This window comes from Martes martes (assembly GCF_963455335.1).
Source record: "Martes martes genome assembly, chromosome: 4".
Taxonomy (NCBI): domain Eukaryota; kingdom Metazoa; phylum Chordata; class Mammalia; order Carnivora; family Mustelidae; genus Martes; species Martes martes.
In genome coordinates, this window is record NC_137891.1 from 100,619,667 (window position 1) to 100,640,413 (window position 20,747).

General features: G+C 39.1%; 1 protein-coding gene across 1 annotated transcript in view; it reads left to right on the plus strand.

The window, feature by feature from the left end:
- The window catches only part of LOC308340675 (mitochondrial adenyl nucleotide antiporter SLC25A24), a 59,160-nt gene extending 38,735 nt beyond the window's left edge, over positions 1–20,425 (plus strand). The window contains exons 4-10 of the mRNA XM_080800013.1: positions 595–706; positions 2,637–2,795; positions 5,056–5,208; positions 9,111–9,218; positions 10,628–10,795; positions 16,010–16,160; positions 18,323–20,425. Coding sequence (XP_080656139.1) covers positions 595–706; positions 2,637–2,795; positions 5,056–5,208; positions 9,111–9,218; positions 10,628–10,795; positions 16,010–16,160; positions 18,323–18,510 — 1,039 coding nt within the window. The 3' untranslated portion in view covers positions 18,511–20,425. The remainder of the gene's footprint in view (positions 1–594; positions 707–2,636; positions 2,796–5,055; positions 5,209–9,110; positions 9,219–10,627; positions 10,796–16,009; positions 16,161–18,322) is intronic.
- Positions 20,426–20,747: the final 322 nt, after the last annotated feature.

Consider the following 20,747-nt stretch of genomic DNA (forward strand, 5'->3'; position numbering starts at 1 on the left):
CCTAGGTGTAGATAGGGAACAAAACAATCAAAATATCTAAGGCTAGAGGATATTAATGTTAAATGTTGAAGATGAGGTACTAGGATTTCTTAAGACTCAAAAGGCCCAATCACCAAGTTAGATTTTTTTTTTAAACGATTACTATAATTTTCCTAGCTTTGAGGAGGTTGGAGAAGGAAATTGATAGAATATTTTGAGTATATTCCAAAATCACATCCAAATGTTAGAACATTAAGAAGTATCTTCCTGAGCCAATGCAAGAAAAAATGGGTCATAAATCCATTCATTACTACTTCCTAATATTTAATCTCCCAGCTTAGTATTTGGTAGCTCATTGATTCGAGTCTGACACAGTGCCAAAAGTAGTCTTTAGTGAGATCTCTTTGTGACTTTGGGTTCCTTCTTCACCTAAATGATGAAAACTATCTAACAGAATATCAAAAGCTTGCTGCCATTTCCAACAACGTATTATTGTGAATTGGGACATTTTCATAAGAATATTGCGTTGGAGAAGAAACTATCATTCTGCAAAATGGCCAATAATGTTTTACTTGTAAGTTTTTTATTTTTTAATTAGCTTCTTTTTATTTTCAGTATTGATGCTGATGGAACAATGACAATAGACTGGAATGAATGGAGGGACTATTTCTTATTTAATCCTGTTACAGACATTGAGGAAATTATCCGTTTCTGGAAACATTCTACTGTAAGTATGCCGTATGTATTACATTATACTTATTTGTAAGCCATAGTTAGTTATTACATGAGAACACTCTGTAATGCATACAGGCCAGGGTGCTCAATTCCCAGTAGCTCCTTAACTTGTAGAGTTCTGCTTATTCTATTAGGTGTATATTCAGAATGTCATAAGAAAAACAAACCCTGGGGCTATACAACATTGCAAATGTGGTACCCATTTTTGCCATTCTAAATACTGGGAGGAGATACTGCCTTCTAAAAATCTTAAGAAGATGAGCAGCCCAGCTTTTATTGCATTTAAGTATTTTGCCAAGAGAAGTGTGAAAGTCATAGGTTTTTACTTTTCATAGATAATACATTGCTTAAATAATCTCAGCATCTCATGATTGCCGGGATTTTACTTCCTCAGCCATGACTAATGGCCAGGCACGAGTTCTGAAACTTTTTTTTTTTAATCTTTTTTTTTTAAGATTTTTAAAATTTGTTTGACAAACAGAGATCACAAGTAGGCAGAGAAGCAGACAGAGAGAGAGGAAGGGAAGCAGGCTCCCTGCTGAGCAGAGAGCCCGATGTGGGCTCTATCCCAGGACCCTGGGATCATGACCTGAGCCGAAGGCAGAAGCTTTAACCCATGGAGCCACCCAGGCGCCCCAGTTCTGAAACTTTTGCTGGTTTTGTCGACTATCTAGATTTATCCTTGGGATAAGGTACTTGTAATAATAATCATTGATGGTTAAAACACTTTTGGCTCTTTTGTGTAGCAGTTCACACCTATCTGTCTGTATTTCTCAAAACTTTCAAATTTTAATGAAATTTCATTAATATTCTGCTAACATATATTGATGTAAATGAAGAGCAGTTTATTGAGCAATCTGCTGCTGAAAACAATGGGAACTCTTGGGGGGAATTTTAATTTTCCCAGTGGGCTTCTCTGCTAGCTTATTCTTGGATTTCAATAAGTTTTATGTGTAATAAATGAAACCTAGCATTTACATTGCTGCTAGTAACAATGCCTACACTTAAGTAGAGCATTGTAAAATTATGTTGATTAATGACTCTTCTGTGAGTATAGAGTAATATACTATATTAGTAGTTCAGTTGCCTAGATACATTTTCTACTTATGTGAATTTATATTTACATAATCAGACCCTTACTGTACCTTTGAGATAGTTGTCAACAATTTTGTATTCATTTTATTGATAGTAAAATGAAGAAATGAGGGGGTTACTACTCTTACCCCTACACTCCTACCTATAAAATCTTTTACAGCAGAATCATTTAGATAATATCATTCTAGAACTCCATTTATCTCAAGCTATATTTGTAATCTATGTAAGGTTTATAGAGTAGATTGGAGAAGGATTATTTTTAAATAGTACCTCCCTGTTAGCTAAATTTTATAAAGAAGCTGTTGCATGTTTTAAATGACAAGTCTATAAAAATATTTATAGGCAATCTCCATAGGAGATGAGTTCTGGAGTGTTCACATATATAGCTTTAATTTCATTTTCATTGACAGGTTTAAAGCATGTATCATGGTATAAAGAATAACATGTATAGAATTTTGAAATAAAGGGAATATCTCTTAAGAATTGACAAACTAATTTCTTTGTGTAGCTAAGGCTGACCTTTCTTTCTGACTTAGACCAAGAGGAGAAAAGTTACTCTGAATCTACTAAGAAAGAAAGTTGTCATTGTTGGTTTGGTAAATGTTTAATTACCATTAACTTTCATTTCTGGTGAACTGATACTGTGCTTCATTTCGTGTGACCAGGCTATTTAAAGTCATCTGTATGCTCAGGTCAGTGTAGTATACTTTCTAAGGAATGAAGGTGATTATCACTGTAAAATAACACATGATTCTTCTCTACAACAAACCTGGAGTGATCGCTTTTTTAATGGAGGGACCGTGGGGATCTTTTTTCCATCTTAACAGGGTATTGACATAGGAGATAGTTTAACTATTCCGGACGAATTCACAGAAGATGAGAAGAAGTCTGGACAGTGGTGGAGGCAGCTGTTGGCAGGGGGTATCGCGGGTGCCGTTTCTCGAACGAGCACTGCCCCTTTGGACCGTCTGAAAGTCATGATGCAGGTGAACCTTATGATCTTGGGTCTCGGTGTCCTACATTCTCTAAAACGGTGAGAAGTGGGCTGCTTGGAGAAGGAATTTTTAAAATTTCTCCAAAATCTTTTCTCATACCTTTAAAAAAATAGGTATGAAGTCTCTGTTGTTATTAACCCTGAGTTCAGTCCCTGTGAGTATTTCACCAAACTTTAAATTGTGGGTCCAGGTGTGTGAGGGACTTTTAATCTCTGGCATTCCGTCACTTTTCAAATGGTTAATGAGGGAAAAAGTCCCCAGCCATTATTGTAGGAAATAATAATATTTTCCTTCTGTTTTATGCACTTTCTCAAAAGTGAGATATTTCCAAAGTTGAGAATCTTGGAGCAGGGATATAGTTTTTATGATTATTCTAAAAATGAGGTTAGCAGAAAAGACCTGGATTTATAGACTGACTTTACTATTTACTAGCAATGTGGTCCTGGCTGGTCAGAGTGGAAAGAAAGACAGAAAGAAAAGAAATTGACACTTCCTTGGTGCTCATCATGGTAACCCCTTTAATTCTCAGAGCAAGCCCGTGAGGTGGGTATTTTATCCTCACACTATCTGTGGAGAGCCTGAGGCTCAGAGAAGTAAATAACTTTTCCTTTTCAACAAATTAGACGAGGAATGGAATATCTTTGACTCCAGAGTATGTGGTTCTTACACTGCAGGAAACCCCCGGGGTCTCATTTTCCTTCACCCTGTGATGGGATTAAGAATATCTAACAAGGATGGTTGTAAGAATTAAGTGATGTAAAGTATGTGAGAATGCCAGGTACACTGGAACACCCTACTGAAATATAGTAGTTGCTTAAAAAAAGAGTTTTAGAAGTTGTGTTGTCATACCTATGGTCAACGCTTTTTATGTCTGTCCTTATTAGATTTTTGTATAAAAAAGATGTCTGACAGTATTTTAAGCTAGCATCCATTCAGAATGTACCTAAATCTCAAAATACACTTAGGGGTAAAAATAGTGCTTTAAAGAAAAAGGAGAAGGAATTGGTGCTTGTATTTTTCTTTAGGAATGATAGCAAATTGACTTTGAGAGAGTTTGAATAAGCCTTCCTCTTTCCCTTTGTCATATTTTATTGTGAAGTTTCTTTAAAATAAAACTGGACTTTATTTCTTGCAAGTTCTGTGGAGTGAGTGGGTGGAGTTTTCCAAAATGACCTTCAGGTTAAGTAAGTCAATAGGGCTCACAGAACACACTAGAAGCTTTAATACTCCTGGTTGTGGTTTATCACAGGGCAAAGATACAGATTAAAATCAGCCAAAGAAAGCAGCATAGCAGGACAAGTCCGAGGAAATGCCAGATGCAGAGCTTTTGTTGTCTTCTCCCTGTACAGTCACAATGTGTTACTTTCCTGGCTTTGAGGTGTGACGATACACACAGTGTTGCAAACCGACCGAGAAAGTTCACCTGAGTTTTTGATGTCCAGAGTCTTTATTGTGGACCAACCACACACTGCCCTCGTGGCCGACCTTTAGTCTTTAGCACATCTTGTTTTTCCATTTTTTAACAGTAGCCACTCATCTTATGTGTGCCAGAAGAGAGCTGATTTCTTTACTTGTTTTTGGCTTTTTGGATTTAACTGTTTTTCGTGGAGGGAATTAGAAGGTCTAGTGTATATAAACAGCGACCACATCTGTAGTCTGAACCAAGTATTCACGGGGTGAGGCGTTCATGTTGCCGTGAAGTTATTGCCTAGAGAGGCTTTGAGATAAGCCATAGAAGGTATAATTTTTATTTTTGGTGCCAGGCTATGTAAATTCCAGTATCTGTGGCTCTGCTACACATAATACAAAATTGTTTCCTGACCCATTTATATTTCATATTGGTATTACTTCTGTGGGAAAGAAATAGTGTATTACCTGCAGTATATTTTTGAAAATTGTCTTAAAATGAACTTGTTTGCATTCCAAGGGGTATTCCATAGCCTAATTCATAATTCAGTTCATGTTGTCTTATATGAATGTTGTTCATAATAATTTTAATTTAGATCATGTCCTCTCTGCTTTCCCATGCTGAGGATACTGATTTTTCTTAGTTTTAGATTGAGTCAGGCCTCTAAAATGGTGGTAGTAATTCTTCCTATCATTATACATTACCTGAACTTTCTATATTTTATCTTTAAATGCATCTTCTTGCAGTAATATTGAAATAAAGAGGGTGGTTTGCATGGTTACTTTACAAATAGTAATAGTAACATGCCACCACTGTTTTATATCCTTTTACTTTTATTTTTAGGTCCACGGTTCAAAATCAGGCAAAATGAACATATATGATGGCTTTCGACAGATGGTGAAAGAAGGAGGTATCCGCTCCCTTTGGAGAGGAAATGGTACAAATGTCATTAAAATTGCTCCTGAGACAGCTATTAAGTTCTGGGCATATGAACAGGTAATTGTTGTCACCTGTGGAATTTATTAACGAAGAGGAGTTAATAAACTGATTCAGTAGCAATGAACATATAGTGCTTTTTGGATTCTTGTTTTACTATATAATAATTTTCTGCATATACGCCAAGAGGAATATCTCTTCCAGGACATTAGAACTACATGAACTCAGATTCTTTATGACCAAACTTTAGAATTCTTCATTTCCTATTTTTTAAAAAGACTTACGTATTCATTTCATAGTAGCTCTTTTAGGAAATACAGCATTTTTGCTTATTCATTTTGAATTCAGAGTAGAAGCTGCATGCTAACCTGAGTTTTATGAAAGCATCCCAGTCTAACATCTGGACAGGAAATTTTTAAGTTGAAGTCCTTTGTGTAAGTTATCATGGCTAGAAAGTTGAATTGAATTTAGAGTGAAAGTTCCTTGAAGGCAGGGGCTTGGCTGCTTCTTCACGGCCTCCATCACTTGGAGCCTGGCATGTAGTAAGTGCTCAGTATGTGTTTGTTGAATGAATGTCAGAGAGTGGCAAACATCCTGCAAGGCTTGACTCAAGAAATTTCCTCCAGTAAACCATCTTCATTGGCACAGTTTCTTTTGTCTCCCTCTGTTGTAGCACTTTCACACTAAATTCTGATGAACTCAGTACTTCTCTCTCTCCTTAACAAGACTGTGAGCTTCCTTAGGCAGTATTTGTTTTCAGGTTTGTATTCCCAGCACTTGGCCCGGTGCTAGTGAGTCCTTACTGAATGAGTGAAAGCACTGAGGTGCCCAAGCTAGAGTTTGAGCCCAAGCCGGCCTGAATCTCAGGTCCACTAAGGTGAAGGGAAAGGTGCGTAGTTCAAGCAGAAGCAGCTGCGTGTGGACAGAAATGCAGGCACAGGGGAGCGTTGTTCACTAAGGAAATTGAAGGTGGTTCATTTGGCTCTGGTGTAGTGGAGTGTGAATTCCTGGGAAGAGAATGATGAAAGCAGGCTGGACAGGTAGGCAGAAGCCAGTTGTAATGGGAGTCTTGATTTTATCCTGAAGAGAGTGAGGGGGCTCTTGAAGCATCTTCTGTAGACAAGTGAAATGAGAATATTTACATTTAAGAAAGATCAACCTAGAAAAAATGGAGAATGTACTAGAGGAGTGCAAGGCCCGACTGGAGGTAGGAAGACTAAGGAAATATTTCAATCATCCAGGTCAGAAATGATGAGCACCAAGATAAGGTGGTGACTAGAGAAACTGGAGAAGGAGGAAATGAACTGAGAAAATTTTGGAAATAGAATCAACAGGACTCACTGACTGAGTGGATATGGAAGTGAGAAAGAAGGAGGAATCAAGGATGATACTCTGGGTCCTAATTTGGGCAATGGTGTACATGGAGAATATAATAAGAGGAATAGATTTGGGGTACAATGACATGCTGAGTTTGAGACCTCTCTACAACATGAACATGTGGCCGTCCAGTAGGACTTTTGCTCTCTGACAGAGAGGTGGTTTTTGAGTTGAAGCCGTTGGAATGGATCACTGAGGAAGACTTACAGAATGAAAGAACTCTGGGAATATTTCCAGGGGGAAGAAGAAGGAGCCCCTTGTAGAGGAAACTGAGAAGGAATAGCCAGAGGGATGGAGGAAATGCAGAGACTGATGGCCTAGAAGTGAGAGGATGAAAAAGGATTTTGTGAAGGTTTTGTGAAGTTTTCACATGCTACAGGGCAGTACATACAATAAGAAGAGTATCTTCTAGGATTTATCAATCCAGAGATAGAAGAGCTTGGAATAAAGGCTCCAGGCAAGTGAAGAGATAAGAAACCATTCTGAAATGTGTGAAAGTAAACCAGGGGCTGACAAAAATTGTACAGGGTAGACACATTTGGGGGGAATTCGACTTGAGTAAAAGGAAGGAGAAGAAATGAAGGAGAGTGATAGATAAGAAAGACGGCGGGCAGAGGGGAGTTTTGATGGGTTTTATTTTAATGTGCTTGTTGCTGAAGGAAGTGCATCAACACAAGGCAGTGAGAAGCATAGAAGGGAGAGGCTAGTGAATGCATCAGGTGTTCACAGGAAGTATGTGTGCTAGGGAAACATGGTACCATCCAGAGGCCTTGGGAAGGATTGGCGCTAGTGGCATGGGGGACTCTTCTGTCACTTTGGGAAGAGAGAAGACGTGAGTGGCTGTGGATAATTCTGCGGAGGGTGGGCAGGAACATCCTTACTTAATGGCTTCTGTTCTTCCTTGAGTTGCCAAGAAAGGACATTTCCTGAGAATGAGGAGGAAATGGTGTTGGAAGCTGGAAGAGAATGGAAATACTGAAATAGGTGACAAATGGAAAAGAAAAGAAGAGACACAGGGATTTCAGGGTGGCTTTGGGAGCCCCCTTAACCTCCTGCTTCTCTCTGTTGATTTATCCACTTCTCCCTCCTGGGCCAGTGGTTAATTACCTCTGTAGACTCACCTCACCTTCTAAAACAAGCGGTCTGGTTTGCCTGGTTTATGACCAGTCTGTGTTTGGGCAGAGCCTTTCTTTCCAAGTTGTAGGAGAGAATGGTAATATTAATAGCATGTACTGAATATTGGCCATGTGCTCAGCACTATGCTGTATTATATGCATTATCTTATTTAATCCTTTCATCAACCTTGCAAAAATAGATGTTACCACAGATGAGGAAACACATATGTGAACTTGCTCAGGGCCACGCGTTTCTGGGGTTCCAGCCCAGGTCTCCCTGACTCCACAGCCCATGCTACTAACATCCTTGTCTATTGATATGTTGCCACCATTGGGGTCCGATTTTACCCTTGGCCTGATTGGCTATGTTGGTTGCTTTAGTACTGCTGGTCCACGTGGGCTCTGGGGTTGATGTGGATGTGTAATTATATGTTATTTTAATTGTTACCTACAGAAATGTCTTTCTCAGTTGTTCTGTTAATGTTTGTCACTTATTTTATTTATACTGGTGAAAATAAACTCATCTTAAGAAAAGAAAAACTAGTGCCACCTGAGTGGTTGAGTCAGTTAAGCATCTCTGCCTTTGGCTCAGGTCATGATCTCATGATTGAGTCCCATGTCAGGCTTCTTGCTCAGCGGGGAGCTTGCTTCTCTCTCTGCCTGCTGCTCCCCTTGCTTCTGCTCTCTCTCTCTCTCTCTCTCTTGATCTCTGTCAAATAAATAAAATCTTAAAGAAAAGAAAAATTGTGAGGAAGACATCCCAAAATTGTGAATAGTTTATCAACCCCCTGTTTTCTGGGAAAGAGTGCTATTATTGTGTTTTAGCAAAGGAGTGACTGGGTCCCATTTGTGGAACATCTGTGTTCTGTGGAAATCTAAGTTGAAAAACCACTGTCCAGTAAACTGAATGTCTTAGCACCTGAGCTTTCTTTTCTGCTAGGTATTGTTAATGCAGTGTATACATTTGGAAAAACATCATTGTATTGTCAACTGATTACTAGGTGTTGATTTGTGTTTTGGTATTTATGTAGCTTGGGCTGCCATAACAAAATACTGTACTGGTGGTTTAAACAAGAGAAATTAATTTCTCACAGTTCTGGAGCTGGGGGATCCAAGACCAATGGGCTGACCAGTTTGGTTTCTGGTGAGGGCTCTCTGCCGCGCTTGCACATGGCTACCCTCTTGCTGTGCGCTCGTACACCTTTCTTTAGTACACCTGTGTATAGAAAGAGAAAGAAGGGAAGGGAGTGGGGAAGAGAAAACTTTCTGGTGTCTCTTTTAAGGACACTAATCCTTTCACAGGGCCCACCCTCGTGACCTCCTCTAACCCTGGTTATCTCCTAGAGGCCCCCATCTCCAAATATTATCACAGTGGGGGTTAAAGCTTCAACCTAAGAATTTGTTGGGAGGGAGAGACATGACTCAGTCTATAGCAGGTTTTAATGGACATTTTTAAATGTATTTATACAGTACAAGAAATTGCTTACTGAGGAAGGACAAAAAGTAGGAACCTTTGAGAGATTTATCTCTGGTTCACTGGCTGGAGCAACAGCACAGACTATTATTTACCCCATGGAGGTAAGTACCATTGTGCAGCCTGACTGTGTTGGTGGTGTTCAGTTCATGATCTATCACTGGGTAACAGGTCATCCCCAGATTAGCAGTTTAACAGGCCTTTAACGGTTTCTGTGGGTCAGGAATCTAGGAGTAGCTTAGCAGGGTGCCCCTGGATCAGGGGTCTTCTCAGCCTAGAGTCAAGATGTGGGTCAGAGCTGCAATCACGGCAAGGTTCAACTGGGGGACGGGTCTACTTCCAAGCTTGCTCCCAAGTTTGTTGCTGGGCCTCCCTGGCTATTACAGCTGGAGATGTCAGTTTCTTATCTCAGGGGCGTCTCCACTGGCTGTTTGAGTATCCGCACAACAGGTTAGCTGTTTTCCCCAAGCTGGTGATATGAGAGGGGGAGAGAATTGTTAGCCAGCACCCAAGACGGAAGCTGCAATCTTGTCATTTCTGCTGTTCCTGTTAGTCACACAGACCACCCTTTGAGAGCATGGGAGGGGACACCAGCTGCTACAATGTTGATAAGAATTAGAACACCCATTCCTGTCCAAAGAGTTTCTGTGCTATAAATTTAAGAGTAGATTTGATTAGGTGATGGTAATCCTCACTAGACATCCTACCATTAGAGCATGGGATCAGCAAACCTTGTACGCGGGGAGTACTTTATACAGCCCTGGAACTAAGAATGGTTTTATACATTGTAAAAAGTTGGTTTAAAAGATTTTAAAAATATGCAACAGACCTGAAATTTTAGACCTGCAAAGACTAAAATATTTACTATGTCGCCTTGGTAGGAAAAGTTTGCCAACTCTTGCTTTAGAGAAAAACAGTATTGTAGACATGGCTGTCTTTATTGATATGACAAAGTGTTTTTCAACAAATAATAAAATCTAAGCAAAATATACCCTTAATCCTTACCTTTGTGATATGCCTATTAACATGGCTTTCCTTACAAGCATCTTAATATGGTTATCTTTATGATTAGTCACACTCCTCAAAAAATATCCTAACTGAATACATCCTCTTACATCCTCCATCTCAGTTAATAGCATCACCGTCCTGCCTCCCTGCTGCCCCGCTCCTGTGTTCCAAGCTAGAAACACTGGGGTCATCCTATAGGCTGCCATTTCCTTCACTCTCCATATCTAATTGATCACCAGTCAATTATAAGACATCTGTGAATTATTTGCTATTTTCTCTGCCCTCATTCAGATCCTCTTTACAACAAACATATCTTCTTGGCTCTGGTGTTAGCCCTGAATTCAGTAGACATTCTATGTGAGGGATAACACTTCAACAAATTGGGCAGTCATTTGAGAGACATTATGTGCTAGGTATTTATTCTCTGTAAAATCACTTCCTTTGACTTCCATGTTGATTGAATTAATATAAATGATAATATTCTGTTACATTCTTTTATAACTAGGTTATGAAAACCAGGCTGGCTGTAGGCAAAACAGGACAATATTCTGGAATATTTGATTGTGCCAAGAAGATTTTGAAACACGAAGGCATGGGAGCTTTTTACAAAGGTTATGTTCCCAACTTATTAGGCATCATACCTTATGCAGGTATAGATCTTGCTGTGTATGAGGTGAGTCTGTAGCAATCTTCTGAATCTGAAAACGTAATTAAATAGTTCCTATTGTTAGAATTTGACTTTATATAAAGAAGCACATATATACCAGGAAATAGTTTGTCACTCAAAGTAGATTCAGGGGTGTGTTATTTGATCAATTTTTTTTTAAGTACCTTGAATATGAGACTGGTATGCCTGTGGTCACCTCTGTATCAGAGTTCCCTGTTAATTATGTTTATTAAGGAAGAGCACAAATTCACATTATATAATGTAATTGTTAATTGTTATATAATTATAATGTAGTATATATTTGTTCAGCTTAGAAGATGGTACTAGAGTTTCTTTCTTTTTTTTTTTTTTTTTTTGAGGGGAGAGGGCACATTTTCTTTGATTTGTTAAAATATGCCATCATAAAGCCAGGAGGCTGATGTGGATGACACAGATTCATCGCTGGCACTGAAAAGACAACTTAGACTGCACATCTTGGATCAACTCTGCCATTTACACCATTTAATAATTTATGAATCTGACAAACAGTCTCGGTTTTTGCCTTTAAAAAACTGAAGTTTTCGGCCTGGGTCATGATCCCAGGATCGTGGGATCGAGCCCCGAGTCAGGCTGTCTGCCCAGCAGGGAGCCTGCTTCTTCCTCTCTCTTTGCCTGCCTCTCTGCCTGCTTGTGATCTCTCTCAGTCAAATAAATAAATAAAATCTTTAAAAAAATAAAATAAAATAATGAAAACTGAATTTTTGGTTGGGGAGGGCGACAAGCCAGCTGCTAAGGCACAGTGTAGGGAACTGTGCTGTGATGGAAATAATCCTATAGTGGAGGGAAGGGTGGAACATGGAATGCAAATAGCTTTACTAGAATATAATTTACACAGTATACATTTCACTCATTTAAAGTGTACAATTCAATGGCCTTTGGAATTTAAAATTTAATTTAAAAATTGTGATAAAATGTATGTGACATAATATTTGCCATTTTAACCATTTTTAAGAGTACAATTCAAGGATGTTAATTACATTCACAGTGTCCTGTCCCATCCAAATAGATAGTAACCTATTTCCAATACTTTTTTTAAAGTATTTTATTTATTTGTTTGAGAGCAAGAGTTGAGTTAGCACAAACAGGGGGAGCAGCAGACTCCTCATCAAGCAGGGAGCCTGATGTGACTGAGGCTTAACCGACTGAGCCACCCAGGTGCCCCCATTTCCAGTACTTTTTCATGATTCCAAACATAAACTCCATTAACTGTATTGAAATAATTCTCTACTCTCCCTTCCCCCACCAGCCCCTGGTAACCACTAATTTACTTTCGGTCTCTATGAATCATCCATTCTAGTTATTTCATACAAGTAGAATCTTAACAGTATTTGTCCTTTTTTGTCTGGCTTATTTCACTTAGCTTGATGTTTTCAGGGTTTGTCCATGTTGTAGCATGTGTCAGAACCTCATTCCTATTGGCCGAATAATATTTCATTTGGTGTATCTACCACATTTTGCTTATCTGTTCATTTGTTGGTAGATACTTGGGTTTTTGGTTTTTTTGTTTTTTGGCTTTGGTGAATAATGCTGCAGTGAATATTGGCAATGAGTATATGAGTATCTGGTCAAGTCTCTGCTTTCAATTCCTTTGGGTATATACTGAGGCATAGAATTGCTGGGTCCTATGGTAAATTTATTTTAAGCTTTTTGAGGAACTGTCAAACTGATTTCAAACTGGTTCCCTATTTCATTCTACCAAGAGTACACAAGAATTCTAATTTCTCTATATCCTTGCTAACACTTGATAGAAGAAACTACCTTTTTTTTTTTAATAGTGACCATCCTGATAGATGGGAGGCAGTATCTCATTATGCTTTTGATTTGTATTTCTCTTATAATATGTGGGGTTGAGCATCTTTTCATATGCTTGTTGTCCATTTATATATCTTTTTTGGAGAAATGACAACACTTTTTGCAAATTTTTGGTTGAAGTATGGTTGAGGCACAGTGTTATATTGGTTTTAGGTGTACAACATAGTGATTCAGCAACTCGATATGTTATGCTGTGCTCACCGCAGGTGTAGCCTCCATCTGTCACCATACGACACTCGTATTGTTCCATCGACTGTATCCCCTGTGCAGTACCTTTCATCCCCGTGACTTATTCATTCTGTAACTGGAAGCCTGTACCTCCCATTCCCCTTCACTCATTTTGCCCATCCCTTCCCTTCCTTTCTCCTCCCCTCTGACAACTATCAATTTGTTTTCTGTATTTAAGAATTTGTATTTCTGTATTTTCTGTATTTAAGAGTTTGCTTCTGCTTTTTTGGGGGGGGTTGTTTGTTCATTTGTTTTGTTTTTTAGATTCCACATATAAATGAAATCATAAGGTATGTGTCTTTCTTTGTTAGACTTATTTCACTTAATACCCTTATCATACTCTCTAGGTCCATTCATATTGTTGCAAATGGCAATATCTTAGCTTTACAGCTGAATAAAATTCCTGTGTGTGTGTGTGTGTGTGTGTGTGTGTGTGTGCGCGCGTGCATGTGCATGTACACACACACCCCATATCTTCTTTATCCATCCATCTATCCATGGACATTTAGGTTGCTTCCATATCTTAGTTATTGTCAATAATGCTGCAGTAAACATAGGGCTATGAATTAGTGTTTTCAGTTTCTTTGGGTAAATACCCAGTAGTGGAATTGCTGGATTGTATGATAGTCCTACTTTTAATTTTTCGAGAAACCTCTGCACTGTTTTCCACAGTGGCTGCATCAGTTTACATTCCCAGTTTACATTCCCACCAACAGTGCATGAAGGTTCCTCTTGTGCCAACTCCTCGCCAACACTTGCTGTTTCGTTTTGTTTCTCTCATCTCTTCTCTTCTCTTCTCTTCTCTTGTCTTCTCTTCTCTTCTCTTCTCTTCGTATATGAGCTGTCGGGGTAGGCAGAGGGGCAGAGGAAAAGGAAGAGAAGCTTAAGCAGGTTCCACATCAAGCATGGAGCCCGATGCAGGACTCAATCTCATAACCCTGAGATCATGACCTGAGCCAAATCAAGAGTCAAATGCTTACCTGACTGAGCCACCCACAAGCCCCTATTTCTTGTCTTTTTTATTCTAGTCATTCTAACAGGTGTAAGGTGATATTTCGTTATAGTTTTGATTGGCATTTCCCTGATGGTTAGTGATGTTGAGTCTCTTTTCATATATCTGTTTCCTTTGCCCATTTTTAATTTTTTAAATTGTTGTTATCAGAGTTCTTTATATATTTTGGGTATTAACCCCTTATCAGATATGTGGTTTACAAATACATTCTCCCATTCCATAGACTGCCTTTTCACCCTGCTGATTGTTTCCTTTGCTGCACAGAAGTTTTTAAGTTGGTGAAGTTCTTTTATCTGTTTTTTATTTTATTGCCTATGCTTTTGATGTCCAAGAAATCATTGCCTAATTCATTGCCTGGAAGCTTTTATCCTATGTTTTCTCCTAGGAGTTTTAAAGTATTAAGTCTTCTGTTTAGGTCTTTAATCCATTTTGAGTTAATTTGTGTACATGGTGTAAGGTAAAGGCCCAACTTTATCCTTTTGCATGTGGATATTCAATTTTCCCCACAACATTTGCTACAGAGACATCTTTTTCCAGTGTGTAGTCTTGATCATTTGGCCATATATTCAAGACTTTATTTATGGACTCTGTTTTGTTCCATTGATCTGTGTATCTGTCTTTATGGCAATACTACATTGTCTGATTACTATTGCTTTGTGGTATCTATTTTTTTAAAGATTTTATTTATTTATTTGACAGAGATCACAAGTAGGCAGAGAGGCAGGCAGAGGCAGAGAGAGAGAGGAGGAAGCAGGCTCCCCGCTGAGCAGAGAGCCCAATGCGGGGCTCGATCCCAGGACCCTGAGATCATGACCTGAGCCCAAGGCAGAGGCTTTCGACTGAGCCACCCAGGCACACTGCTTTGTACTATCTATTGAAATCAGGGAGTATGAGGCCTCCGAGTTTATTCTTCTTTTCTGAGATTATTTTGGCTCAGTGGGGTCCCTTGAGATTCCATATGAATTTTAGGGTGGTTTTCTCTTTTTCTTCAAAAATTGTCATGGGGTTGTGGCGCCTGGGTGGCTCAGTCAGTGAAGCATCTGCCTTGGGCTCAGATCATGATCCCAGAGTCCTGGGATTGAGTCCCACAAAGGGGTCCCTGTTCAGCGGCAGGCCTACTTCTTCCTCTCCCACAACCCCCTGCTTGTGTTCCTTCTCTCTGTCAAGCAAATAAATAAAGTCTTTAAAAACAAAATTGCCATGAGGATTTAAGTAGAGATTGCATTGAATCTGCAGATTGCTTTAGGTAGTATATTACTTTGCTTGCACTAGCATAACAATAATTTCCCCCGCATGTTAGCATAGATTCTTATACTTAAAATATCATATATTTAAAAAATGGATTAGCATATTTTATACACTTACTTTCAATCATCGCCTTCTGATGGAAATACAAGGATGTAGGCTAATTGGGGCAAAGGCACAGCCTGGAGATCAATACCCTTGATTCTGCACCCTTGTTAAAAAAAATTACATTGAGGGGTGCCTGGGTGGCTCAGTGGGTTAAGCATCTGCCTTCGGTTCAGGTCATGATCCCAGGGTCCTGGACTCAAGCCCCGCATCGGGCTCCCTGCTCAGCAGGAGGCCTGCTTCTCCCTCTCCCACTCCCCCTGCTTGTTGTGTTCCCTCTTTCACTGTTTCTCTCTGTCAAATAAGTAAAATCTAAAAAAAAAAAAAGCCACTGAGACTCATTTCCCTTGTTTCTAAAATTGGAAGAATAGCTCCACCTCAGGGAAACAACAAAATGAAATATATGTGTAAAGTATAAAATTAATGCAATTAGTAGAATTATGTTGTTTTTATTAATACTCACTGTAAGAAATGTTCTTGAGATACTGTGTTTGGAGTGCTCTTCCAAACATTAGTTTGGAAGAAAAGGAGCAACCAGTGCAAACCTCAGGTGTTCTGGATCCCCACTGGCTCCCCCCGCCCCCACCTCTCCGCTCCCTGCTCCCTGAAGAGCTGCTGCCTCCTGGGACTGCTGCTCCTGGGAGTGTACCCCTTGATCTTGCAGAAATGTGGCCCGTGTCTCCTAAGGACAAGAGTGGCTAAGAAAGTGTTCATGCTGAGTGAGAGCTGTTGTCAAGTTGGTTGTTCACTGTTTTTCTTCTTTCCTATTTCTCTGGCAGCTCTTGAAGTCCCATTGGCTGGATAATTATGCCAAAGACTCTGTAAACCCCGGAGTTGTAGTGCTGCTGGGGTGTGGTGCCTTATCCAGCACCTGTGGCCAGCTGGCCAGCTACCCCTTGGCTTTGGTGAGAACACGCATGCAGGCTCAAGGTGGGTTTTGTTTTATGTTTGTTTTTTTTTTAAAAGATTGATTTATTTACTTGAGAGAGAGAGCATATGGCAGTGGGAGGAGAGGCAGAGGGAAAGAGAAACCCAAGTGGACTCTGTACCGAGCAGGAAGCCTGATGTGGGGCTAGAACTCACGACCCTGAGATCGTGACCTGAGCTGAAATCAAGAGTCAGATGGCTGAGCCACCCAGGAGCCCCTCCCTTGGCTTTGATTACACTGTGTCCTCCTGGCTCTTCTGCCAGCTCATTGAGTATTCTCTTTTCCTAGGACTTGCTGGCTTTTATTGCTATTTAAAATATGTAGCCTGTGACTTTCTTTTCTTTTTTTTTTTTTTAATTGTTTTCTGTTAGTCACCATACAACATTAGTTTTTGATGTAGTGTTCCATGATTCACTGTTTGTGTATAACACCCAGTGCTCCGTGCAATACATGTCCTCCTTAATAGCCATCACTGGGCTCACCCATCCCCCCACCCCCCTCCCTTCTAAAACCCTCAGTTTGTTTCTCAGAGTCCACAGTGCATTTCTTTTCTTTTTGGCTCTTTTGCTGGCCAGTCTCACTCACCCACTGTCATTTCTTTAAATAGTGCCCCCTGGGTATCTACAGCTCTATCTCCAGTCTCTCTTCCAAGTCCCAATGACCCCCACCCCCAACCAAGTCATCACTCATTAATTAATGACTACTTCTAGAGCCCCATGGTCAGGTGCTGGAAACTCTGCCAGACTCGGGTTAAAGCAGTCTACAAGACAGATGTTGTCCCTGCCTTTGCTGAGTGGAGAAAACACAGGATCAACAAGTAAACAACCTTGTTAACACCCTTTGTTAGGGGAAGCACAGAACAAGGATCCCTAACCTTACTTGGGAGCCTGAGAAGGTTATCATTTAAGCTCCTCCTGGAAAGATGGGTGGGAGTTAGCTGAGCAAAGATGCCCGTGGGGTGGAAAAGAAAGAGCATTCTAGCCCGAGGAAAAGTATACGTGAAGGCACTAAGGCAGGGGAAATGGGGACTGTTTGAGGCACCAAAAGATCATGTGGCTGGAGAGAAAAATGCAACATAGTAACCAAATATTATGTATTCTTTTATTTAACCATCACAGCCATCTTTGGGATTGATACTAATATCCTCTGCATTTTATAGATGAGTAACTGGGGCAAAGAGAGATTAAGTAATTTCCTTAAGGTTATACATTTGGTAAATAGTGAAGCTAGACTTCAAACCCAGGCTGTCTGATTGGCGGCATCACCTGACAATCCCTCCGCTCCCGTATGCCAACTCCACTTCAGTCCTCCCGTGGGCCACAAGGCTGTTGTTTTTAAAGTCAAGTTCTGATCCTTTTATGCCTGTGCAGTAACCTTTGTGATCTCCAGTGTCTTCCAAATAAACTCTAAAGTTCTTAGTATGACTTTCAAAGCCTGTAGTAATCTAGCCCCACTTTATTTCTCCGCCTCCTGCCACTGGGTGCCCTCTGTGTAATAACCACATAGACGGTCAGCGGTGTCCCCTAGCACCTGCATGTTCCCGCCCCTGTCTTTGTTGTGCCAGCAACACGGGCTTCCCCTTACCCCCTTTCTTGCCTCTTGAGGTCTTTTGCACCACCCTGGCACCCTACATTTTCCCAAGTTCCCCAGAGTGTTCCCCCTGCTCCCCTTAATTCCCAGGATTGAACCACTCTCTTTTCAGTGTGTGATTAATGAGGAGGTGTGGCGGTGGCAGTGCAGGGCTCGAGAAAGTACGTGAACTTTGGAGTCAGAAAGACTATCGGCTCTCAGTTCTCCCCTTACTAGCTAAGTGGACTAGGCCAAGTTTTTCCATCTTTCTAAGCCTCCAATTCCTCATTTATAAAATGACTATAATACTTATCTCGCAGAATTGGCGGATAAGGTAACTAACCCAGTATCTAACACATGGTAATCACTCAACAAGTAACCGTTGTTATCATTGTTATTATAATTATGGACCTCACTCTCAGGTGCCATGCAAGGAGAATTACATAAAGGGGTACTTTCTTGAGCCCCTTGGAGTAAATATTATCCTTTCATTATATTCTCGCATGTCATTTGGAATCATAATTATATATGACAGTAATAACAAAGCATGCTTGAATATTAAATTAGCCTGGTTTCTCTTCTTTTTTTTTTCTAGCCATGATAGAAGGAAACAAACAGATGAACATGGTTGGCCTCTTTCGACGGATAATTTCTAAAGAGGGAATCCCAGGACTTTACAGAGGCATCACTCCAAACTTCATGAAGGTGCTCCCTGCTGTGGGCATCAGTTATGTGGTTTATGAAAATATGAAGCAAACTTTAGGAGTATCCCAGAAGAAATAACATGTTGAATTTTTTTGCTTTAGCATGATTATTGAAATTTTCAACAATCTCTGGAGTGACTTTTCCTCCTAGAATTAAAGTCTATAGCAAAAGAAGGCCTTTATTTCTCACCAAAAAAAGGAAGAGCATATCAATGATTATTTCAAACATTTGGGCTCAATTTTATATATATATATATATATATATATATATGTCAAAAATCATAGTTTTGATAAGCTCATACAATTTCAAAAAGGCCAGAAAAATTGTATTTTATCTTTTCTTATTAATACCTTTCTACACATCTATGCCCTGAGTCCTAAATCTGAAAAATGTATTGCTCGAATTAAATATGTTTTATGTGATAATTATACATCACTAATCTTTATTTTGGTTGGTTCAAGTTCATGCCAGTTCCTTAATACTTAAGTGTCTATTCGGACAAAACAAAATGATCAGAAAAACTTGAAACTTGAGTTGTTTTATGTATTTGGAATGTCTTTATAGACTTCTTAAAATTTCCTTGTAGAACCATTAATGGAAAATCATTGCATGAAAACATATCTTACAGCAGCCAAATAAGTATAGGGCTTCTATCCTTATCTTTCTTGAAGCTGAATGAGGAAGATCTTAAGTGGCAGAATTCCAGGACATGCAAATACTGTAGTCCATTTATATTTTTGTATAAGGAGGAGTGATGAAATAATATTTATTTCAGTGGGCCCTTTTCCATTTTCCTTGCACTGTTATTTGGTTCCTGGAATGGTACACTGATTGTCAGTATATTACTGTTAAATTATCAATGCAAGGCAACTTATTTGAAAGATTCTATTTATTCTGTCATCACTTTGAAAAGCACCAGGAGACAAAACCCTCTTATTTATGTCAGCTTCTTCAGAGCATCTCTCTTTGTCCTTCGTTTCCTACTTGAGTCAGATTCTGTTTTAATCAGGAAAGCTTATTGGGTGCATTATTAGTAATCTGACATTTCTTAATTACATGAGGTAGGTTGATCATGGGTGAATGATATTTTCATTTCCCCCACACTGTTGAATTTGTTTGAACCTGCAGTTCTCAATTTGGCCAGCACAAACCTAGGAGATTAGTGCATTTTAATAGTAGTATGTATCAATATTATGTATTAGGTACCTACATTTAAATGAGAGGCCCAAGTTATAAACATATAATTCATATTCTCTCTTGCCCCCAGTTTTAGGAACATGTTATGATATAGAAAATTCATTATATTGATAGCATGTTTTTTATTTTACTAAAACATTTTTGTAGTTAACCATCTTGTTTTGATTTGTGTGATTAAGACTTAGATATTCATTAGTCAAAGTTGTTCTGTAGCTTTTTAGTTTAGTTCCTAAACTCACGTTTGATTTCTAGTGGTTTCTGTTATAAATTGCCAACATTTTAGTGAAAATCCAGTGATGTAATAGGCACTTACTTTACTTGAACCTACCTCTTATATTTCCTGAACCAAAGAGAAATGTTGGAGTTGTGTTTGTGAAACATTATCCTAAAATACAGTTTTTAATACATTAGTTATGCTTGATAAATGTCTTTTTATTTTTATTATACCTGTGATACACACAGGACTCTATTTTTTTCTTCAGAGTTGTTTATACTTTTGAATAATCCAGAAATGACAATATTAAGGTACATGATTCGCTTTTTCTTTTTTTACTCATGAGAATTATGAAATGAATGACTAGAATTTCAAGCTACTGAAAAGCAGTCATTGTTCATTATGAATTTAAATTGTTTGCTACTTAACATTGTAAGGTATGAATGTGATTTATCCATGCATCTTGTATCTTTTGAAAAAATCATCTTGTGTCTTACAAAAAGAGCCCAGAGTTGAAGATGTTTATTTCCAGTATTGCTGCATATGTACTTTCCATTTATATTAAAAAAAAAGCTATATATTTGTTTTAAAAATGACTCGTTTCCTCATTTAAAAAAAAAAAAATAGGCCACCCCCCCCCCAAATCTGTATCTTACAGCTTCTATCCCTGGCAGCAGTTTGAATAATCGTTTTCACATCTGATCCCATATAATCTTTCCAAATATTTTGGCTTTTCCTGAATAGCCATAGCAGTTGTCTCTGTCATATATTTTGGCATAAGATGATGTTTTTCCTAACATCCGAATTCCACATTTGCTAGTTAGGGTTACACCTCTGGGGGTTCACAGTGTCAGGCTGAATTCAAAATTGTGGGATTTCTTGACACAACTTGGTGGCAAATCAG